Below are 22,069 nucleotides of genomic sequence, written 5' to 3'. Positions count from 1 at the left end.
ACTGGATAGTTCTGGGCGCTTCGGAGAGGGGGGCGGGGGGGGGGGAGGCTGAGGGGCCGGGTTGGGAAAGGGAGTTGGTTTACACACCCTTCTTAGGATCCAGGGGGAAAATTATACAGGAAAGAATGTCGTCAGTCCAAACGGATAGGTTGAGATCTCTGGATGGCGGACCGACTAAAGGGGATGGGGGGTAGGGGGGTAAATTGTGCGAGGATATGCGCGTTAAACGTCAAGAGGTTAAACTCACAGACTAAAAGGTCCCTGGTAGCCAGAGAATTCCGAAGGCTGGGTATGGACATTCTCTTCCTTCAGGAAACACGGTTCCTTCGAGGCAAGGAACGGAGGATTACCTGTGGCCTATTGGTGTTTGGGTGGAGGGGGAGAAAAGGGAGCATTGCTATCCTCCTACATAAGAGATTGAGAATGGAGGCAACGAATGAGTGGACAGACAAGGAGGGAAATCTTCCTGACAGGTAACAGTAGAGGAACTAGGTTGGGTGGCGATCTTAACATGTGGGCAAATTCACAACTAGACAGAAGGGCCATGGGGGCAAAGGTACAGGGCCACTTCAGATGGGGGACATGGGTTGCAGGTGTGCCTCGACACATGGAATATGGGAAAAGGGGATTCACAATTTACTCCACGCCACATGGGACCTATACTCACATTGATAACCTCTGTATCACAAGGGAATTAGGGGATGTAAATGGAATCCGACATTCACTTGATAGCCTGGTCAGATCACAATATGTTTTTCCTAGCCTTATCCTGGATGGACCTAGAAGCTAGTAGTTCAAAGTGGGAGTGTAATGAGCCCTTCGGGAAGGACCCAGTGTTCAGGGAGAAGTTTGAGGAGGCGATATGGGGGAAGTGGGCATGGATGGAGCTGCTGTTTAGGGAAGGGGCTCAGTGAAACAGAGGGCTTTGCTGGATAATAGGTTGCGGAAGGAGATGGGTGCCCTGGAGAGAAGAATTCAGGAGGACGCAGGCGTATGGGTCGAGGAAGTGAGGGGGGAGAGGAAGGAACTCAGGCTTCTGGGGCAGGGAAATATTACCAGGAAACTTCAATTCCTGAAACAGAAATACTATGAAAAAGGGGATAAGGCAGATGCCGTCCTGGCAGTGCGGCTGCAGGGTCAGCGTGCCGATCCGATGGGGATCTAAGGTAGAGGGGCCGATGGGTACCGTGGAGAAATCTTCGGGCGGAATTGGCGAGTCATTCTCATGCTTCTATGAAAACCTATATAAGGGAAGAGACCGACCGGACAGAGAAGGGATGGATGGCTACCTGAAAGAGGCGTTACCGAAACGGACCCCAGAGGAAGCCCTAGAAATGGAGTCCATTATGGGAGATGAGATAACGGTGCCAATTCGTAAATTACAGCTAGGCAAGGTGCCGGGAGAGGACGAGTACTCTGCAGGGTTCTATAAGACATTTGCAGGCATCCTGGTCCCTCACCTGACTTAATTGTTTAATAGCAACCTGGACACTGGCCGAGCCCCATAACTTTTTGTACAGGCCTGTATCTCTGATCTACAAAGAGGTCAGAGATCCACGGATCTGTGGCTCCTATTGGCCAATCTCGCTTCTAAACGTGGACGCAAAACTTTTTGGCTTCAAGACTGGACGTGCATATGCCACAGTTGGTCCACTGCGAACAGGTGGGTTTTATACGGGGGCGACAAAGAGCAGATACGATGCGGAAGTCCCGAAACGTAATTGAAGAGGCCTGTAGTAGAGAGAGGGTATCCTACGCTTCTTTCGGTAGATGCAGAAAAAGCATTTCACAGAGGGGATTTGCAGTTTCTGGAGGCAGTTTTAGTCAAATTTCTCTCTCAATGGAACCTCTAGCCCAGAGCTTGAGGATGGATTCTCAAGTGACGGGCATTGTTGTGGGAAGAGTGGAAAACAATTTGGGGCTAGCTGCCGACAATGTCTTACTACACCATAGAAACCCAATGTTCCAGCCGTAGTTTGAAATTGTGGAGCAATACAGAGCGCTCGCGGGCTTTAAGATCAACAAAGGGAAGTCCATCCTATTCTCGCTGGACAGAATCAGGGACAGGGAGCTACAGGAACTAGCCATGATGGGGATGCAGGCTCGGGGGTGGGTGGAGAAATCAGTTACAGTATAGGGGCATTAACCTAACGAGAGAAATGGGAGACTTATTTGATGCAAACCTTCCACACCTCCTATGAAAGTTATTCAAAAATTTGGGGAAAATTGACTGAACGCCATAACAATGAACTTCCGCCCCAGGATTCTTTATTTCTTCCAGATGCTCCCAATTCACATACCAGACTATGTTCAGCGAGAATAAATGTTGTCTCCTGAGATTCTTGTGGGAGAGAAAGGCGGCCAGGGTGGGTTATGCGACCCTAGTACTTCCAAAGGAAAGGGGCGGAGGAGGGTTCCCAGACATTTATGCATACAATAAAGCGACAACTTACAGTCCTGAACCCACACCTGAGGGACCGGCAATGGGTAGGGCTGGAAAATTTCCATCTTCAGCCGGCTACGGTGGGATAGTGGATATGGGTGACGAGGGAGTCTCTCCCAAGAAGGAGAAGGGAACACCCATCTTGGGAGTATTTGGCGACAGGGATCAGAGAAGAAGGGTCTGACAACCTGACCCTCTCCCTTGAACCATCTATGGGCCGTGGGGGTGAGGGAGCAGATCCCGATTGTGGAAAGATGTCAGTCATGGTAGGAGGCGGAGCTGGAAAGGGTGCGACAGGCGGTCAATTTATCTCCCTGGTAGACCTAGAAGAGGCACTGGGAATTGGGAGAGTGTCCGTATTCTCGTCCCTTCAGCTGACAAGCTTCAAAAAAGGTATGATTCAAGACGGGGCAGGAGGGGGCTGATCTCCCTATACAGGGCATTGGTGGAGGCTGGGAGGGGTAACACTAAGAAGCTTAGGGCCAAGTGGCAAGGGGATTTAGGTGTGGAGGTGTATGAAGCGCTATGGCGGAAAATGTGCTGCAGGCCATAGAGTCTCAATCGCATCCCTGTACAAACTACACACAATCAAACTACTCCACAGATGGCACTATGACCAGTGCGCATTTCCAAGAAGTTCACCGGGGAGAGCCCTTACTGCTAGCATGAATGTGGGGTAAATAGCGGACTATTGGCACATGTGGTGGGGATGCGCAAATGTCCAAATGTACTGGGATGATGTGTTGGGCTGGATTAAGGAGTTGAATGGAGTCCCCAGAACAAAGGCTCTGCAAATGGTCCTATTGGGATTAGAAGGTGGGGGGAATATGGCAGCCTGCCGCATCATTCCTGTTACTAGCAGCGAGAGCATGTCTAGCAACACATTGGAATAGCGACTGTCCAGAGTAAAAAGGAATGGATAAACACGGAGAAGAACATATATGTGACAGTAAGGATTATATGGCGGCCATACATAGTAGGGGCAGGAATATGGAGATGGGATGGGATGGGGAGAAATCTCCGGCCCAGCTACATACCTTTGGGAGGGATCAGCTGGGTGAGGGACTGGATGGAAGTCAACTAGAAGAAGCAGAGGGTTGGAGAGGGGCTATTAAACTGGAGGGTGCAGGGGAAAGACGATCCACTGTAAAAGGGATTTGAAGGAAAACTCAGGACGGTGCTGACCTCAATAGCCGTGGTGCCATTTGGATAGGCTGTAGGAGTTGTTTTGATAGCTTTACACATAAGCAGAGTCCAGACAACACAATTCAGGAAAAGGAAATATAGCCACTAATTTTTATACCAAAATTCCCTTTTTCCTTAATCATCAGAGATGAGAAAAAAAAAATTGTCACAATTTAAACTGCTTTTATACACGCAAGTGGAAAGAAAATACAAGGAGAGAAACACTAATTGAAACTACTGCTTACCCAAGGTCAGGCTTCAGGCCCCGTTTATGTAATATATGCGTTTAAATGACCAAGTGTGCCAGGACGAGTGGAGGGAGGTTGAGCTAGTCAGCATTATACTGAAGATCCCTATGCGGTAGGACTAAGATTATAAGTAAATCACCTCTACTTGTTGGCCATACGCTATTCTCTATAAATCATAAACATTACAAAGGACAGGGTTGGAAGGTGTGGTAGATCAGAGAGAAGAAACCAAAGACCTGAAGACGGCTAGGACACTGGCATGGCAACACCTATTCAACACTCCAAGAAAAGGTGACTAGGAGCAAGCATAACTATCTAAACATGTTCCCAAGAGAAGTCTCGCCTACCTCCGAATCCACAGTGGCAGAACGCCGCGCAAAGTAGCCAAGGCACCTCTCAACGAGTACTTGACAAGAGTCTTAGTGGCTGCTACCCCGCTTCTGCAGGTACCTGCAATATGCGGCTCCCTTGATATTTTGGTACTTATTGAGTGCGGTCCTAACTTATACAACAATACAGATACACAATGGAACACTTCAGAGATGCACTACAGTACAGATGCATAACAAGCTTTTTTCAAAGGTAACAATAGAACAGATATACAGTGGGGGTAGGATACAGAGGGGCACATAGAAGGGGGTACAGCTGTACAGGATGGCAGACAGGAGATGGTGCTATCTAGCAAGTCAGGTGGCACGAGGGTCAACGTGATGGACTAGGTGTTGAGGAGAGACTTCTTGAAGAGCTGGGTCTTCATTTCTTTTCTGAATTGTAGGAGCATGGGGGGCCAGTCTGATGCTGACTGGGAGGTGGTTAGATAGTCTTGGGCTGTAGGCAGAGTAGGAATGCTTTCTGGTCCTTTCCTTTTTGCAGCAGCGTATTTCGAGTCTGCACGTGTGCCGACTTCTGGTGGTGCGCTGTCCGACCAGAGATGCAGAGTTTCTCTGCGAGGTAGCTCAGTGACTTTAGGGCAACTGCCTTATACATGATACAGCAAGACTGGAAGGGGATTCTTCCATGCAGTGGGAGCCAGTGAAGGTGGATGAGAGCCGGGGTGATGTGGTTGTATCTGCGTAGACCCTTGAGGCATGCAGCCGCGTGTAGGGCACTTCTCAGTGGCCCAAGGGAGGATGACGGGAGGCCATTGAGGAGGGTACTCCAGGTGGAATAGGACCAGTGCTTTAATGGTGGATCTAAAGCTGTCCAGAGGGAGGATGGCTCGATTATCTGCTCTAGGGAGATCTGATAACTTAGCTATGTGTGTTTTGAAGGAGCAGTGGTTGTTGATGTGGCTCCAAAAGGGACTTGGCGCAAGAGGCGAGTTTGGGTGTGAAGCCCTCGGGGTTCATGGTCGATAGCCAGGTCTGTATGTTCAGTATAGTTGGGGAGGAGTTGGAATTCGGTCGTGGAGGGGTTGAGCCTCAAGTATGCACTGGACATCAAGAATGGAGAATCGAGAGGCAGGTTTTGAGCCTGTGGATGTCGATAGAGTTAAACTTGAGGTATAGCTGTGGGTCGTTGGAATATTGGTGAATGTGGATGTTGTATGTGGCTAGGAGGGCTCCGAGTGGATCCAGGTATAGATTGAAGAGCACTGGGGAGAGGATGGAACCCTGCAGGACGCCACAGGCGACGGGTAACACTGGCGATCCAGAGGCGTCCCATCTGAACAAACAGCTGGCGGTTGGCAAAGTAAGACTTCAACCAGCGTAGGACAAGGTTGCTGATCCCCATGCGCCGATGTAGTGTCCGTAAGCGCCTGGTGGTCTACAGTGTCAAAATTGTCCGCAAGGTCGAGCAGAACCAGGAGTGGCAATCATAAAGGATGTTGAGGATGTCATCGACCACCTGTGTGGTTGCAGTCTCCATGCTGCATCTGGGTGTGAACCCGGATTGTTAGGTTTGGAGGAGATAGTTGCCACATTTGCATGGCTATGGCTTTCTCGATCTTATCTAGGAAGGGAAAATGGGTGCGATAGTTACTTAGGTTGTCGGGACCCAGAGTGGGTTTCTTTAGTAGAGGGAGAATTTGTCCCGTTTTTAGGTTCGATGGGAAGATGCCTCGAGTTAGGAAGCTTTTGAGGATCTCCAGATGGAGAGCTTCTGTGAGGAGGGTCTTGAGGTCATCTGTATACGACGTGGCTTTGAGGGTGGCCAGGGTTTCTGCCAGGTCCTCTATCGACAGGGTCTTCAATGTTGTCCAGGGTGTGAATATTTGGCGAGGAGAGATGTGAGGGGGGGGGGGGTCTGTTGATGCAGAGCTAGTGTTTGCGACTGGCAAATCCTGCTGATTTTGTTGATGAAGGTGTTAATGGAGGTGGGTTTTTTGATGGTGTGGTACAGAAGGGTCAGTTTGCAGTTTGACGCAGTGCTCGACTGCTTTGATGAGGGTATCTGCTTTTGCTGTCGGCTTCTGCTATAGTGCTCCAATAGTAGGACGCCGTGGCTGTGTTTATCAGTTGTCGGCGGGATGCACCAGGTTCTCTTGTTTCCCCGATGACTTTTGCCAGTGGTTGAGTTCTTGCGTGTACCAGGGTGCTGACAGTTCGGTTTGCAGGCGTGTTTCAGAGATGCGCGGTCGATGGCAGCTGAGAAGGTGGCATGGAGTGCTTCCAGTAGAGTCATTGTTCGGTTGGGGGTCTTCGGACCAAATGAGGTGGAGGTTGGCGAGTTCATGAAGGACCTGAAGGGTTGTTTGCTGGGAGTGCTTGACTGAGGTGGTGTGCAGGATGTTGAAAGTCATGGCCAGGTGCTCAGACCAGTCAAGCAGGAGAGGAGAGCTGTAGTGGAGGGAATGCAGTGCAGTGAGGATTAGGTATTATGGTTCGCATCATCCCTCACCATCAATTAGGCTGTCTAAGGTAGCTGGGAGTAGTAATATACAACTTCTGGAGAGCCGGAGGTTGCAAACCCTTGCTCTTGTGGAATGTGCTTTTAAGACTACTACATGGGAATCCAACTCACAGTGGTGCGACTGGTTTAGAAGCAGTGAGACCTGCACTGGGACAAGTGATAGGAAGAGGCAAGAAATCCAGTTACGTTCAGTCCTATGTACGATCAGCGGAATGGATGGTAACTCAGAATGACAGCCCCTGCACTTATGGGGGGTTATCCAAGGACATTTTTTTCTCAGCAGGAAGGTGCATACATGCTGTACAAGGGCTTTGAATGCACGTGTATGCATTTGCTTCTCTTTTCAATAAAGCAAAAGTTGCATTATTTAATCTGAGGATAAAAAAAACTTGGATAAAACTTACTGACTTTTTAAGATTGAAAAATAACAAAAGAGGCTCTCTTCTCAAAATGCGTTTCAGGATCCCACTCATGCGATCATAACAAAGATCCCTATATGGACAATGTTAGCTTCAGGGACCGGAAGTCAAGGGGAAGTCATCAAAGTACACATAACGTGTAATAGCATTTCTGATTATTTTATCTGCTTAGATTCACGTGCTGGGCATATAGCCCGACATCTAGTGGTAATCGCAGAGTATTGCATCTTTCTTTCGAGGATCGAAAGGGGACGTTGACATGGGCGTGACTAACACTATCCCCAACGTGACGTGTAGTGTAGTGTATCCAAATTCCATCACGTGTCGAGTCCCTCAGATTGAGTTTTTTCTGCTGTGAGGGAGTCTTGTGGTCAGCGTGAGCAAGTACAGAAGAGAGGGGTATAATGTCCATGTTGCTTCTACTCCAAGAGGGGAGTAAGGGTGGGCGCATGTGAACAATCATCAGAAGTGATGTTACGGTGAGTAATGCATGTCTTCTGCTGCTTGCTAATCTGCTTAGAATCACATACTGTGCATAGACTAGCGAGCAGTACCCAGAGATGGTGGTGGGATGTGAGAAGGACCAGTAGCAAAGAGATGTCTTAGCACCACTTGTCCCACCTGAGAATCAGACCTATAGTGTGTATCTAGGCAATAGTGCTGTGTAAAGGAGCGTATAGAACTCCAGGTTGCTGCTTTGCAAATGGACTCAAGCGGAACATTTCAAATGAATGCTATGGTAGCCACTGTGCCCCCATGTAGAGGGTGCGCTAGGCATGAAGGGCAGCTCTCTTGGCAAGAGGGTAGCACATTGTGATGCAGTTTACGATGCACTTTGAAATGGCCGATTTAGAGACAGGGTCTCCTCTAACAGCTACCACTGAAATGAAAAACTGGTTCGTCTTCCTCAGTGGTCTTGTTTTTGCCAGGTAATAGATCACCGCTCTCCTTACATCTAGTGTGTGGAGGCTTCTTTATGCCATGCTAGTGGGGTTCTGCAAAAAGGTGGGTAGTTCTATGGACTGGTTCACATGGAACTTTCAAATAAATGTAGGTGCAAATTGTGGCCGAGTGCGCAGGACCACCTTATCCTTGTGAATTGTGACGAATGGGTCTTGAACTGAAAGGGCTTGCAAATCACTAACCTTATTGATGTGATTGCCACCAAGTAGGCGGTCTTGTAGGTGGGTGCTTTAAAGCTAGCCTTATGCATAGGTTCAAAGGGAGGCCCCATTATTCAGTACAATGTTCAGGTCCCATTCGGGAGCTGGGTTGGAAATAGGGGGGATGAATTCTCCTTGTAGTGGTTCTCCGGGTACCTGGTGTTGTAGATTGGCATTGTGCGTTCTCCAGAGTTGCGAACAAGTCGATTCAGGTGGATTACTTCCTGCAATGTTGTTATTCTGAATTTTGCAGTTGGACATATTTGTTTGCAAGTCTAACACGGGGAACATGGTGAGATCCTTTTTGGGTACAAGCAAGTACACTGAATACCCTTGTTTATCTGGTGAATGGGGACGACTTCTATGGTGCCCTTTTCCTGAAGGCTCTGCAGCTCTTCCAGCAGGACTTGCAGATGTGATGGGCGTCTGCTCTTTGGTGGATGGTATCGAGCGGCTGGTGGAACTTTATGCAATAACCGTGGGTGACGGTCTTGAGCAACCACTTGTCTGATGTGACCGCCCCCCCCCTCCCATGCGTGAATGAATGACAACATCTGTGCCCCGACTAGGGAGGCATGAGAGGGGACCCGGACTGGCAAGTAATTTTGATGCAAAGGCCAGGGAGCCTCTTGGGGTAGAGTTTCTGCCTCTACCCTTGCCTCTGCGCTGTCCCTTTTGCGGATATTGGCTGTTGTCAGCTGAACCTTACCCGAAGGACCATGGGGTACCTCCTGCACCATATTGCCCGTGTGGAGAATGGGAGAAGGACTGGCCTCCAAAGAAACAGGAGTTTGCACTTCCCTGCTGTTGGAAAGGCTTGGCTGTAATCTGATTGAAGGATTTCAGCATCGTGTTCTTTTTTAGCCATTTCCAAGGCGTCATCCACAGCCTCACCAAACAGTTACTCTTATACAGGCTCATTTATCAAGGAGGCCAAAGTCTCCAGCATGAAACCTGAATTTCTTAGCCAGGCGTGTCTCTTGAGGAGAGATCCCGTCGTTTCAGCTGCGTCTAGAGTGTTCATTAGAATGTTGTGGGTCACCGGTCTACCCTCAGACGACCACCAGCAGATGTGATCGCGTGGGTTCAGGGACCTCTTGGAGGTCTTCTTGATGCAGGCCCCATTGTACATCGAAGGGTGGTATTATTCGCAATTCTGGTAAGATAGGCTGCAGACGTGGTAATACGCTTGCCAAGGGCAGGTTTTTTTGCAGTCCTTATCAGGGGGGGTGGGGGGGGGGGGGGGAGTTAAAGCCCTAAAGAGGGGCTGGGTGCTTTCAGAGTAGTACTCAGGACAAGAGGGGGTGCTTTTGGGCTGTTCAGCTGCCGAAATTATAGCCGCAAGACTCTTGCATAATTTCAGCAGCTGTATGATGGATTTCGACATGCCTGTAGGCGCCGTCACGGTTGTCAACTCCACTGAAACCTTAGGAGCCGACACGCTCTTGGACGGCGTGTCGGCACAGACGTGCTTTTTTGTGGGAACACCTTTAGGAGTAAAATGCCCAGTCGCATGCCGAAAAAGACAGTTGTGGGGAGGGCGCCAGACCACGAGGTTCGACAGGCACCAAAGTCTTAGGCGGGCCTGTTGGCGTTTGGTGCTTCGACGTATCCGTCAAAGAGGCTCTGGAGGCTTTGTGCTCTTCCTTGGGTGGTGCTTTTGTGCCAGTCGCCAGGGTGTGAACTCCCCATTACAGTACCAGTGGTCTGTCTGTCGGGGCCGGGCATCTGGGAACCGGAGGGTTCCGCAAAAAGGTCTATGGCCTCCAGGTCAGAGCCATGGCTGCCGCTTGAGTCATCCGAGGCGACGACACCACCGGCGTAACAACTGTTGCCTGCATAGGTAAGAGGAGGTAAAGGAAATGCATTCTCAAAATAAACCCAGGGCCACACTCTCCCTACTGTAAGGGTGTGGCCATGGGGTCGAGACCACCAGTCGACTGACGTCGATCAATGCAACAGTCGCTGAGCAGCAGTGGACGTCTTTGCTATAGAGGTCCACAAAGCAGTTGAAGTAGTCAAAGACTGGACGACCTTTGGTCGTAGGACAATGAAAGAACTATTTTGCAATAACTCTTGCGAGCTCCACATAAGGCGACCAACTAGTTGGGCAGAAAAAAAATCTTTTGGGTACACTACACGTCACGTTAGGGCTAGCGTTACAGTCACACCCATTTCAACGTCCCCTTTTGTTCCTAGAAAGAAAAATGCAATACTCTGCGATTACCACTAGATGGCGGACTATATACACAGCATGTGATTCTAAGATTAACAAGAATTAGAAATATAGTTCTATTTCAGACCAGTCAGGTCTTGGTGGATGGTACCCCAGACCCCAGCCTTCATCATGGCAAGAGCCCCATTCTCCAATGTTGTGCATGTGGCCTTACCTGCCTGGTTCACGTTCATCATACTGTACATCGTGTACATATTGCAGATTTGCCGGTACTGCTCATCGGTGCCTTCCTCCGCCACATCCTCCTCCTCATCCTCTTCATTGTGGTAGGAGCTAGGGCTGTCACTTGTGTAGGCGCTGGAGGTGCCGGGACTCGTCCGGTCTGATGTGCTGGGCCCACTGCCAGCTGCAGGTACTGCCACAGGGGCTGAAGCTGCTGCCGTCTGCCTATTGCCACTGGATGGCTCCTGGGAAAAGCGGGGCATTTTACGATTGCCATTGCCCTCTTTTTGCCCACTGTCCCAGAGACGCTTGGCCACTGGGGTGCACTGGACCGAGTCCGAGTTCTCCTGCTGCTCAGTCTTCACACGAGACACGAGTGGCAAGGGCGTGGTGCAAGAGGTCCTGGTGGAGGTCTGGGCCACAGGACTCTGTGGCTCCGAACAGGGCGTCTCCTCCCCATGCAAGCCCTGGGAGTCACAGCTGGGCGAGCTGACCTTCAGGAAGAACTCTGTGCCCTTTTCCATGATCTCCTGGATCTGCAGGAATCCGGCTGTGTACATGAGCAAGAATTGGTCCCCCACATTCATGCTGAGGCGGCCTGTGTAACAAAATGTTAGGATTTGTTGGAAGGACTGTGGCTGCACGGCCGCCGGCAGCTCCACCACAGCGCTCTTGCTGCTATTAAAAAGGTCCCGGAAGTAAGAGCTGCTGGCCGCCAGCACCGCCCGATGTGCTTTGAAGGCGTGGCCTTTCACCACCACCGATACGTCACAGTACAGGCCCTGCAGTCGCTGCTCATTGAGGCACTCCAGGATACTGTTGCCAAAGTTGGGGATCTCCATCTGAAGGGTCTGTGCCATGGTGGCCACGTGGTGGACAGCCTCAGAGCTGAAGAGGGGGTCAAACAAAAGAGGGAAAAACAAAAAGAAGAGTTAGACATCTCCTTGGAACAACATTGAGCAGCTAATCCCCAGTTCCCAAGATAATCCCCACTCACTCCAGGAAGATCCTGTGGCGCGTCAAGTTGATCAGACCAGCGAGCCCAATCCACTACGTATGAATGTGACTTAACGGACCACAAAAAAGCCCCCAAGCAAGAACAGGTACTAGACCTGAAACAAACAGCATGGGCGTATGCTGGAAAAGGCAACCTAAAGGGAGGCCAACAGCAGGTCATGTACTCAACCCTTGGCACAGATCAACGGCTAGACGCCAAGGGTACAGGCAACACTCAGGCTAACAATTAGAGTAAGAGAACCGAATAGTGGGCACCACTATTTGAAAAAACCAGATGTCATTTTGTGGCACTTCTCACGCACCGGGTGCACCCGAGCAGTGTGCTGGGTCAAGGGACAGGCGTATGCAGGACCCACCAGGTTTTCTTTGTTGGGAGCACTGCCTTCAATTTTAGGTAGTTAAAGAATAGGGTTACTTTGCTTACCTGGAACCCAGGTCACAGGGGTATCCTAGAAAGGCTAGCAGAAGACATCTGGGTCATGGAAACTGAGGTTGTCATCTTGACTAGAGCAACTGACCCGCCGCATAACAACCTACACTCCCTATTCAAGTGGTCTTCAAACGTTTGGCCTGCCCCCCCCCCCCCCCAAGCAAAATGTGGGCAGGCTGGGCCCTCCCACAAATGCCAAATGGACAGCATGTACAAATGGCTATGAACTATTCCACGCCGTCAACACACCCTACTTCCAGTATAGTCCCTGGGCTCCCCAACAGTCCCAGGGCCAGTGGCCAGTGGTGGGAGCTAGTGATTGCCAATCGGGGGGGGGGGGGGGTTCTGCCTGTGAATTTATTTTAAATAAATAGGTTAAAATGTTGCATTTTAGAGCATACTTAAAATGAAAATTGGTAAAAAGCCAAACAGGTTGCAATTGGTGCTTGTGGGACAAGGAGGAAAGCATGGCAATTTTGACTGGACATCTAGGATTGATATCCAGTAAGAAAATACCATCCCTGTCACCTGGGCTCCACAGCGCCTAAGAAGGAGAGATGATCTGGCAGGTGGGAAGGGGGATTGTGCAACAAAGGCCTTTTTAAAAGGCCTTTGTTGTACAACCCTCCTTCCCCCTCAAACCGCCACGGACCAATACGGGGACACACACACACACACACACACACACACACACACACACACACACACATCTGTAAAGAACATAAATGTACCTTATGCAGGGGCCTGCAAGTGGGCGCTGAAATGCCCCGCTCCAGGCTGCTCTGTGGGCCCCCCCACCTTGCACATACAGGCACGCAGTGCCCAAGCCAGCATTTCCAATGAGCTACGCAAGGCTTGTGATGCAATACGCCACCAGCTGTGCATGGCTCAGTGAGCATATGTGGCTGGGGAACTTGCCCTTTGACAGTTCAACCAGCCAAGGAGAACTCCCTCAACTGGAAAAGCAGCTCAGCTGAGGGAGTGCTCAGTGTTTCACTGGGCTGGCTCCTCTGCTCCTCCAGAATGGGTGAGGGGGCCACTGGGTGGACGCCCCCTCGCTCATTATAGATGAGCCGCAAGGCTCCGACTGGCCTATAGGGCAATGCCTGTACCAAAAATGCAAAATGCTAGTGAAGGCCAGTGAAAATTAGCCACTTTTTTGACCAATGTGGGCCAGTTTGATGAGTTACTTCACTATGCTTACATTTAAACACAAAACACCCTCTTGTGTACTATTCAAACAGTCTGTGACAAAAGCAATGAATAGCCATTAGCAAATGCTGGCCACTTTTTCCAGTGGACCCCGAAACCGTTTTATGGTCCAGTTGGACCACGTGAGCCGCCCCTGCCGATTTCCTCCAATCTAATTTGAAATGTCATGCTGGCCTCTCGCGCCATGTCTGGAGTTTATTTGGGATCGCCACACAGGTAACAGAGCCAGGTAAGCGTAGACCTTTCACTACACGCCCAGTTGTGCCCTTTGCCCTGGCATTATGACAGTTTATTGGAGCACCACACTGCGCTAGTAAGGTTTGCTGGCATTTCAAGGTCACCTTCTCAGTGTGAAGAAAGGGCATCATTGGCGGAAACATAGGGCCAAAGAAAAACAAGCATTGGCAATGCCAACAATTTGGGATTTTGTGTAGGCATGGCAAAGGCACTGGCCAGGCACTGCTGTAATGGTATTAAACTGGCTGCACAAGCTAGTAGCAAGTCCAGCTCCAATTAAGCCAACTCTCGGAAGACTGCTTTGAGAAAACACTGGCCGGCAATTGAAGTGCAAAGTTTATGAGGAGCTGAAAGAGTCCCCATGAGGTGGCGTTTTGGGCGGGGAAGCAACACATGCAAGCTCTGTGCCACTCACATGCCACTTCTCCCCATCTGTACTCGAATGCAAAATACGCCACCTAATAGCCCAAACTAATTCAAGATCTTCCCACATTCGCTGCATGTTTCCTGACTGGATTAAAATGCTCTTCCGGATGAAAATAAATAAATAGCAGGAGCGATAATCTAGTCCCAAGAGTGTCGGCCAATGGCGCAGTCTCCAGTCCGGCCACTTAGCTCGGATAATGAACTGGGTGGCCGTGCGATGCCCGAACACCACACTGCAGGGGGTGATGTCGTTTAGGGGTTCGAACAGTGTCAACCCCCCAATACCAACTGCAGGGTAGAAGCCTGGTCGATGCCTTGCCAAGGCTTGGTAAACATCTTCTAGTAACGGTGCGGCACACAGCAGTAGCCCAAGCTGAGCACACAAGTGTCCATCTCATGGGAATGGAGCCATGCATCATCACGGCTGTGTTTGTAGCGCTCCAGTGTGAACATAGAGCCTGGAGGCAAAATATGCACCCTCACTAGCCATTGGCTACCGATAATGGACTCTTGGCGAAGAAGAAATAGTGTGCTGTGTGTATGCATCCAACTGAGGCAGCCAGTGACATTTTATGGCTGGCTGGCTGCAGTTTGTAGCTTCAAACCTTTACCCCCCACAGACCCGCCCAAGTCATTGCAGAGGTCACACCCCATTTGTCCTACGACTGCAGCACCTGCACTGGGCTACCAGGAAAGTTCTGATATGGCCCCCAAAGAGTCCAAAACCTTGCCCCCTCCACTTTCCGCAAGTATCACCATCACTGGTTATAAAATGGGCCAATAGAAACAGTGTACCTTGCCAAGGATCACCTTCCTGAAAGAAGCATTCAGTGCAGCTCACCTCCCAACCTTACAATCCACCCGACCAAATGCATAACATTCTGCCAGCAGAACCATGTACTGCCCTCACCCCATTGGAACGCACTCTCCCAACTCTACGATTCAAGTTGCAGACAAACCCAAACATGGCGATTTGTCATCACTAGGGCTCCAGAGAAGATGTTTAAGTGCAGGTACGTCGCTCCTTTTTAGGTGTCGTCACATAAGACAGCAGGAGCCCAAGATCTCAGCGTTTCCTTCACTAGGTTTACTCGCATGTGCCAACTAAAATCCAACCAGAACTTTGCCCACCAAAGAATATCACCTGCATTAATAATAACGGCAGTCTTCTCTACTTACATGCCTCTCAACAAATGTGCTAGCTACTCCCCCTGGCCCTGTAGTGTCAGTCTTTCGAGGTCCCTGGAGACTGTGCCCTCTCAGCATCGTGTGGGCTCACAGGTTTTGGCTCTGCTAGGTATGGTCTTTTCAGGGTCCTAATGGAAGGTCATTGGTGTTAGCTGGTATGAAGAGCTAGAGGGGCCACGTGGGCAGAGGGGTGGGGGGGGGGGGGTCATACTTTAATCTGACCAAAGCCTGCTTGAACGAGTCTGGTTCCTTCGCTCATCGTTTGGGTCTACCCAGCCCAACAGAATTTTCCTGTTGCAGCTAGCTAGGACCTGGTCTTCCTCGCTCCCTTCCTTACACTTCCATCTTCAGCTTTCGCCCCACTTGTTCTGTACCACTCTTCGGTAGTGATACAGGAACAATTGCAAACAGGTCTCGGTGTTGGCTCCCTCTTCCATGCCCAAGCATTCTGCATTCTTGTCCTCCGGGCATCTCCATTCACCAAACTAGTTTCCTTTCTGTCTGCGCTAGCCTCCTCTGATGTTCCCACCACCTCGCTCTGCACTCCTGAGGTTACCATCCCCTTCAGTTCACGCTCTGCCCCTGCATTACCACAGCCTTCCTCTCCACTCCTGAACGTTCAACCTTCTTCCTTACTCCTTACAGGCATCATGCTCCTGCCACCTACCCTGCTGGTCTGGCCCAATAGCCTTCTACGAGGAGAGATCCACCCCCCCCTTCCTGTGGTGTATCCCTGCTTCAGATTCTGTGGCACCAAAGAGTGTGGAGGCCAGGATCGATTAGGGCCCCTGGCTTCTTGTGGACTTGGACTATTTTGAGACCAAGTAGGTCAATGCGTGGACTATTGCCAGTTTGCTCACCCAGTTTTGGGCCGTTTGTTGATAGGATGCAGCATGAATTCCTTCTTGGGATTTTATCTTATCGTAGAAGGATCCGAGCTCAGGAACTTGAATGGGTCCGCTTTAAAACGCGGGACAGCAGTTGGTGGTTATGGGTTTGTTTGTTTAATTTATTTGTAGAGCGCTCCGGACCCGTGGGTAGAAGGGCGCTTAAGGATAAGGTTACAGTCATGAAATATGCATCAACATTTACAAGGTACATCAATTTACAAAGAAAGATTTACATAATACAACAATTTACATATAATACAGGTATGGGTGCGGCTGTTGGATATTAGAGATGAGGGTAGAAGCTACTCTTTGTTCAGTAGCCAGCCAATAACCAGTTTCCTAAAGATCGGGAAGGACTCGGTGGTTTTAATTTTGAGTGGTAAGGTGTTCCAAAGTTGGGAGGCTAGCACAGTGAAGCTAGCGCCTCCTGCTCTTTTTAAGGCGAATCTGGGCACTAGCAGGCTTAAGGAGTTGGATGATCTGGTGGTTCTGGAGGTACGGTGGGGCTAGGTCGTTTAGGGCCTTGTAAGTGAGGCAGATAGTTTGGAGGTCAATTTTTTGCTGTATGGAGAGCCATTTCCACACTTTCCTGGTTGTAGAGATGTGTTCACGCCATGGGATGTGGAGTGCTGCGCGTAGAGCATTGTTCTGGAGAACCTGGAGTTTGTTAATTAGGGATTGGTTGGCTCCTAGGTACAGGCTGTTGCAATAGCCTAGTTTGGATTGAATGAGTGCTCTGGCCAGAGTGAGGCAGCTGTCGGGGGGATAGGAAGGGTCTGCTAGCCCGGATTAGCTTACCCGTATAGGCAGTGGCCGAGGCGGTTGAGTTGATTTGTTTGGAGAGGTTGGTGTTGGCATCAAGGTGGAAACCTAAGGTTTTCACACTTTTAGCGATAGGGATGGTGTTACTGTCTATGGTAATGTTCTTGTAACGGACTGAGTTTAGACAGGTTGTTAGGAGAGCCGACCAGCAGAAGCTCCGTCTTCTCATCATTCAGGCAGAGGCCGTGGGTGGCCATCCATGCCTGAATGATGGAGAAGATTTTCTTGATCCGGATGACATCCGCATTGTAGTTGCCCGAGATGGTGAGGATATCAATGGTGGTAGCCATGGAAATGTTGAAGGTGTCAACTAGTAGGTTAAGGTCAGCGCTGTCCGGTAGACATTAAGGGTGGGTAGGACCAGAGGTAATAGGGCATCGGCAGTGATGTTACGCTTGTTTCTGGTTGGGCAGGCTGGTGCCAGGGGGCGTTACTTAGGCGTGGCCTGGTTGATGTGAATTTCAAGTGGGATAAGGAAATGAAGGTCAGAATGGCTGTGACCCATTTTTAGTAGCTTTTGAGGTTCCCCAGGGATTCATCTCATCACCACTGCTTTGCAACCGATACACAGAACTGTTCTATGATAAATCCACCTCACCTGCGAGACCTTCAGAACCTTTCGCTGGACTGGGGAGTATATTCCTATGTTCCTGAGTGAATGGGACTTTTACCCCTCCTCCCACTCATCCCCTTCTTTTACTCTTCGGTCTCGCCATACTTTATTTTTGGACTTCTAGTTTCCTATAACTTTTGGGCTCATGCATTTCCCTTTTGCAGCCCACAGCACTTTCTGTGCAGTGTTGCTGAGGTGCCCCTTGGGCTTCCTTTTATTTTCCCTTGGGTTCTTTGTGTGAACTACTGTCCCCAAGGGTAGAAGGATAGTTTGTATCCTTTCTACAATCCCCTGTGTGTCATCAGCACACCACACCTTATGTGAAAAGCTGAAGGGATGCATAGTATCCCCTTTCTCATCGATCCTGTAACTTTTCTGTTATTCTGATAAGGGAACTATTTTGGCTGGTGACGGTGGACATACTTTACTTACTTTTGGGGGATTTGGTCTCGCCGGCCGTCAAGCCAGCGCTGGTAATGCACAGAAGGGTCACCATCTGCTAGAACTGTGGTTCCTTTCTTTCTAGTGGGCTTGTCCTTTCCTGCGAGACCCCCAGCGCACTCTGCTGGATGGGTAGATCTTTTTCCATGCTCCCGAGTGAGTGGGGAACCTTTTTCCTCCTCTCGCACTTTTTTACTCTTTTATGGGTGTCCCTTTTCAGACTCTCCATAGCTTATTTTGAATCTATCCTTTCCAATAACTTTTTGGGCATCTGCATTTTATTATTGCAGCACACAGCACTTTCTGTGCAGTGTTGCCCCCCCGCCCCTGCCACCCGCCCCTTGGGCGTCCCTTTTCTTGCTTTGACTTACCTCCCATAACTACTGCTCTGAGGGGGAAAGAGGGATTTTCATCCCCTTTGTGTTTTATATCGCAAGACCAGCACACCCCACCTTCTGTGGCGTGCTGAGGAGATCCATGGTATCCCCTTTTCACACTGCTCCGGTAACATTCCGGTTACTGTGAGAAGCATACGATTATGGCTGATGGCAGTGCGCATACTCGTAGGCTATCAAACCAGCCACGGTAATGCACACAAGGGTCACCATTCTGCTAAAATGGCGGCTTCTTTTTTTGCCATTTTAGTGTGCTTGTCCTTTCTTGGTCCTTCTGCCGTCCCCGGTGGGAGAGGTCTTGGCTGTTCTTTGATCTTCGGTGGGAACTCTTTGTGTAGTCCGAAACTCTGCTCACCTTGGTCTTCTGGTGTACCTGAGAAAATGCAGTTCCCATTGAGGAGGATGGCTGTCCTGATTGAACAGGCACCTGCCCAGTCTGTAAAGTGGTGAGAGTTTGCTGCCTGGATCTTGGAAGTGAAGACAAGTCGACCACTGGAAAAGAAGATCCGATGAAGAAAAGACTGCTGCAGCTACTTCCAGCCACCGGAGATGCCTGCTGTGTAACCGCTGCTGGTGCAGATGCCTTCTTTGAGGCAACATAGGAGTCCAGGAGACGACTCCAACCTAGAGACTGTTGGGACCCATCAGTCATGAGACAACCAATATTGCGAGCCAGCACACAACGAGCTGTGACCTTCCTGGGTTGCAAACTGCCAATACACTGGGGCCTCAAGCCTATGTGCTGTGCAATGTCTTCCCAAGAACGGATCCTGCTGGAAAATGGTGGACTTCTGCTGGACCTCCAGAGACAATTCCACTCCTTGTAGTCCCCTCACCAGAGTTTTGGACCGAGATAGAGACAAATCTAATCGGCAATGCCCACCCTTCACCTGGTACCTTAAAAAGGGCGCTAAATTCACAGAGCCACGAGAAGCACCGAAGAATCCTTTGTTGGGAGCCTTTTCTTTTCGACTGCTGCAAGTTCCCATCCAGTGTCTGTTTTATGTCGCCTGTGCTGCTGTATCGTGAAGCATGTGTCTGCAAGCTCTCCTTCACTGCTGAAGTACTGCGTGGCTGAGGGTAGGTCCTATCTGAAGTCCTGTGTCCCTCCCGTGTAGCCGAGTGGCCGATTCATGCCTTTAGGAGGTCGCCCATACCAGAAAGCATCTAGGGCGCCTTCTACCAAGTCCCTGGACCCTTTCTGCCAAGTCTGTACTTGGTCGACACCGACTTTCCTGCATTTCGGCCTCATCCTGACCTGCCTAATGAAGGCCACTAGACCACCAGCGTCCCCCTCCTGCCTCAGAGATCAATCATGTCTTAAAATAGGGAAGGACAAGCTTTACAACACAAACACCGCTTGCAAGTAAGTGTAACTGCATCTCTAAAATGGAATAAGTTACAAATTGTTACAAAGATCAATCTTACCTGTGAATTTCTTATTGCCACTCGGAAAAGTATGAGCACTTACCGGTTTACCTTTGAATGGTGTTCCACTCTTCTAGAAAGTAACAGAGTTAGCATTACTTTACACTTCTCCAGTTTCAGGCATAATAAAGGTTTACCAACAGGGTTTACTTGCCTGGAATAGCTACTGCCATTCTAAATGTGTAACACTGAAGTTTTCTTACCTTTGAAAGTCACACTGCCATTCTTTAAAGTGATCTAGAAGTTTTTGTTTGCCTGTGAATTGTGGTCCACTTATCTAGAAAGTAATGGTTGGGTAACGGTATCCATTCTGAAAGAAGGACAACGTTAGCCATGCTGCCAGGTGTATATTTGTGACAGTGTTGGGATAACTATAGTATTCCTCCAACAGAATAACTAAAGTACCAATATGGTCAGTTTACCTTGAATTACATACGGTCATTCTAAAGATAAGTCTACTAATGCTTACTCCATTTGAATGGCACCATGCCATTCTAAATGTCTATCACTGGGTGGGCTTTACTCACCTTAAACTGCATTCTGCTATTCTAAATAAGTTTTACACTTTTGTTTATGAATGATATAGTACCCACCTTTCAAAGGAATCATCTTTGCCTGTGTATAAGTACACAGGCACAATCAAACCTGATTTCTCCAGTACACAAGTGCATCAGCGTGTCTTTGGAATGGGTGTATGCTACAGGCTCTCTCCCTCCCTCCCTCCCTCCCTCCCTCCTAGGATAAGTGGCTGCTCTGTCACTGCCCCCATGTATTCAGGTGGGACAGGTCCATACTAGGTTGGAGTTTCTGTATTTCCCAAGATAGAAGCCCCTGGGTGGACTTCAGAAAAAGTGTCCTAACAAAAACCCTTGGGCAATCGGGCTGCAAATGGATCAATACTTTTTTAAAAAACATTTGTTATTTGCTTTAGCTGAATTTAATCAGGCTTTCAAATTTCTGATAATTAATTCCTTTTTACAACATATATAAGATATATAAATAAAACCCACTCAAACAAAAAAAAGATACAATTAACATATTACAATGTTAATTGTGTTATATATTGATATTATAATGGATCAATACACAAGTGCATCTCAGAACTTAATTGGAAAGGTATATTGTGCTTCAACTTTGTGATCGTCTATTGGACTTTGAGACTTGGGTGTCTCGTAGTATTTTCCTTTCTCATTCTGCTTGTTAATCAGATTGGTTTGAGAATGCACAGGTCCCGGGTTTTATTTTGGACTCCAGATTGTCTCTTGTATACCATATACTAATGGCATGTTGAAATCAGCTTACATCCACTTGGGGTCTGAATTATTTTTTTTTTTAAATCGCAGTCACTTTCCCCACTTAAAATGTTAACAGGTATCCCTTATTCTCCCTGGGCTCCAACAAAAGAGTTTCCATGCAGTTGCGCGATTCGGGACGAGTGATAATCGACTCCAAGAGTACGACATTGGGTGGGTCATCATGAATTGGACGGTATTCCGGTGGTAAATCTGCTAGAATACCGCCAAATGTCATTACCGTTACTGCCACTTGATATGGTGATATTGCTGGCAGAATACAAGTGGTGGTGGCAGTCCTCATTTTTATTGAGTCCATAGGGATCAATGTGGCATTTTTGGCGGAATTACTATGGCGGTAATTGCACCAAAAATGGGTGTAGTCACAGATTAACCTCCAGCTCATAGCTGGAGGTAAATCCTGTCTGTCAAAGTCATATTTCGGCAGTGCGGCAATGCTGCGATAACTATTACCACACCGCCCAACCCGTGATGAGGCCCACTGTGTGCTGCTTGCAGGTAGAGAACAGAGGGAGCGAGTGACTTTATGCCTGCCTAGTAGCTTGCAGCTTGAACTGTTTAGGGATCTTTTTGTGATCCATACTTCCTGGCGTGCCTCTTCCGACCAGGCAGTAATAACAGAGCGGAGGGACCGTGAAGGGGAATTGGGCCAGGCCCCTCTTGCCACTTCCTATGTTTTTGTTAAGAGCATAGGAATTATAAGTGCCTGGCACGCTTACTTATCTGTAGGGCTAGTCATCAACAAACACGCGGAATCCTTCCTCACCTAAATTGCTGGTGTATCCTGGGCCAGGAACCAGACTGACCCAGGTAAGTTATAAATGGAAACAGGATGCAGCAGGCGTCCAGGGCTCCTCGCACCCCACAGCACCTGACTAACACGCTTTTCGGAACTGAAACCCTCGAGGTTGCCGTTATTTTGGGGGCATAGAGAGGTGATGGAGACAC

General features: G+C 49.1%; 1 protein-coding gene across 4 annotated transcripts in view; it reads right to left on the bottom strand.

The window, feature by feature from the left end:
* NACC1 (nucleus accumbens associated 1) overlaps nucleotides 1-22,069 on the bottom strand; it is a 114,014-nt gene that overhangs the window by 49,079 nt on the left and 42,866 nt on the right. For all 4 annotated transcript variants that reach the window (XR_011259963.1, XR_011259964.1, XM_069604305.1 and 1 more), the window contains exon 2: nucleotides 10,702-11,597. Coding sequence is in view for 2 of the 4 variants with exons in the window: in XM_069604305.1 (XP_069460406.1) it covers nucleotides 10,702-11,569 (868 nt within the window). In the remaining 2 variants the exon portion in view is untranslated. The remainder of the gene's footprint in view (nucleotides 1-10,701; nucleotides 11,598-22,069) is intronic.

The sequence above is a fragment of the Ambystoma mexicanum genome, chromosome 3q, assembly GCF_040938575.1.
Source record: "Ambystoma mexicanum isolate Mex_15411 chromosome 3q, UKY_AmexF1_1, whole genome shotgun sequence".
Lineage (NCBI taxonomy): Eukaryota > Metazoa > Chordata > Amphibia > Caudata > Ambystomatidae > Ambystoma > Ambystoma mexicanum.
Note: the sequence above shows the minus strand (reverse complement) of the source record. Positions and strands in the feature narration are given on the sequence as shown.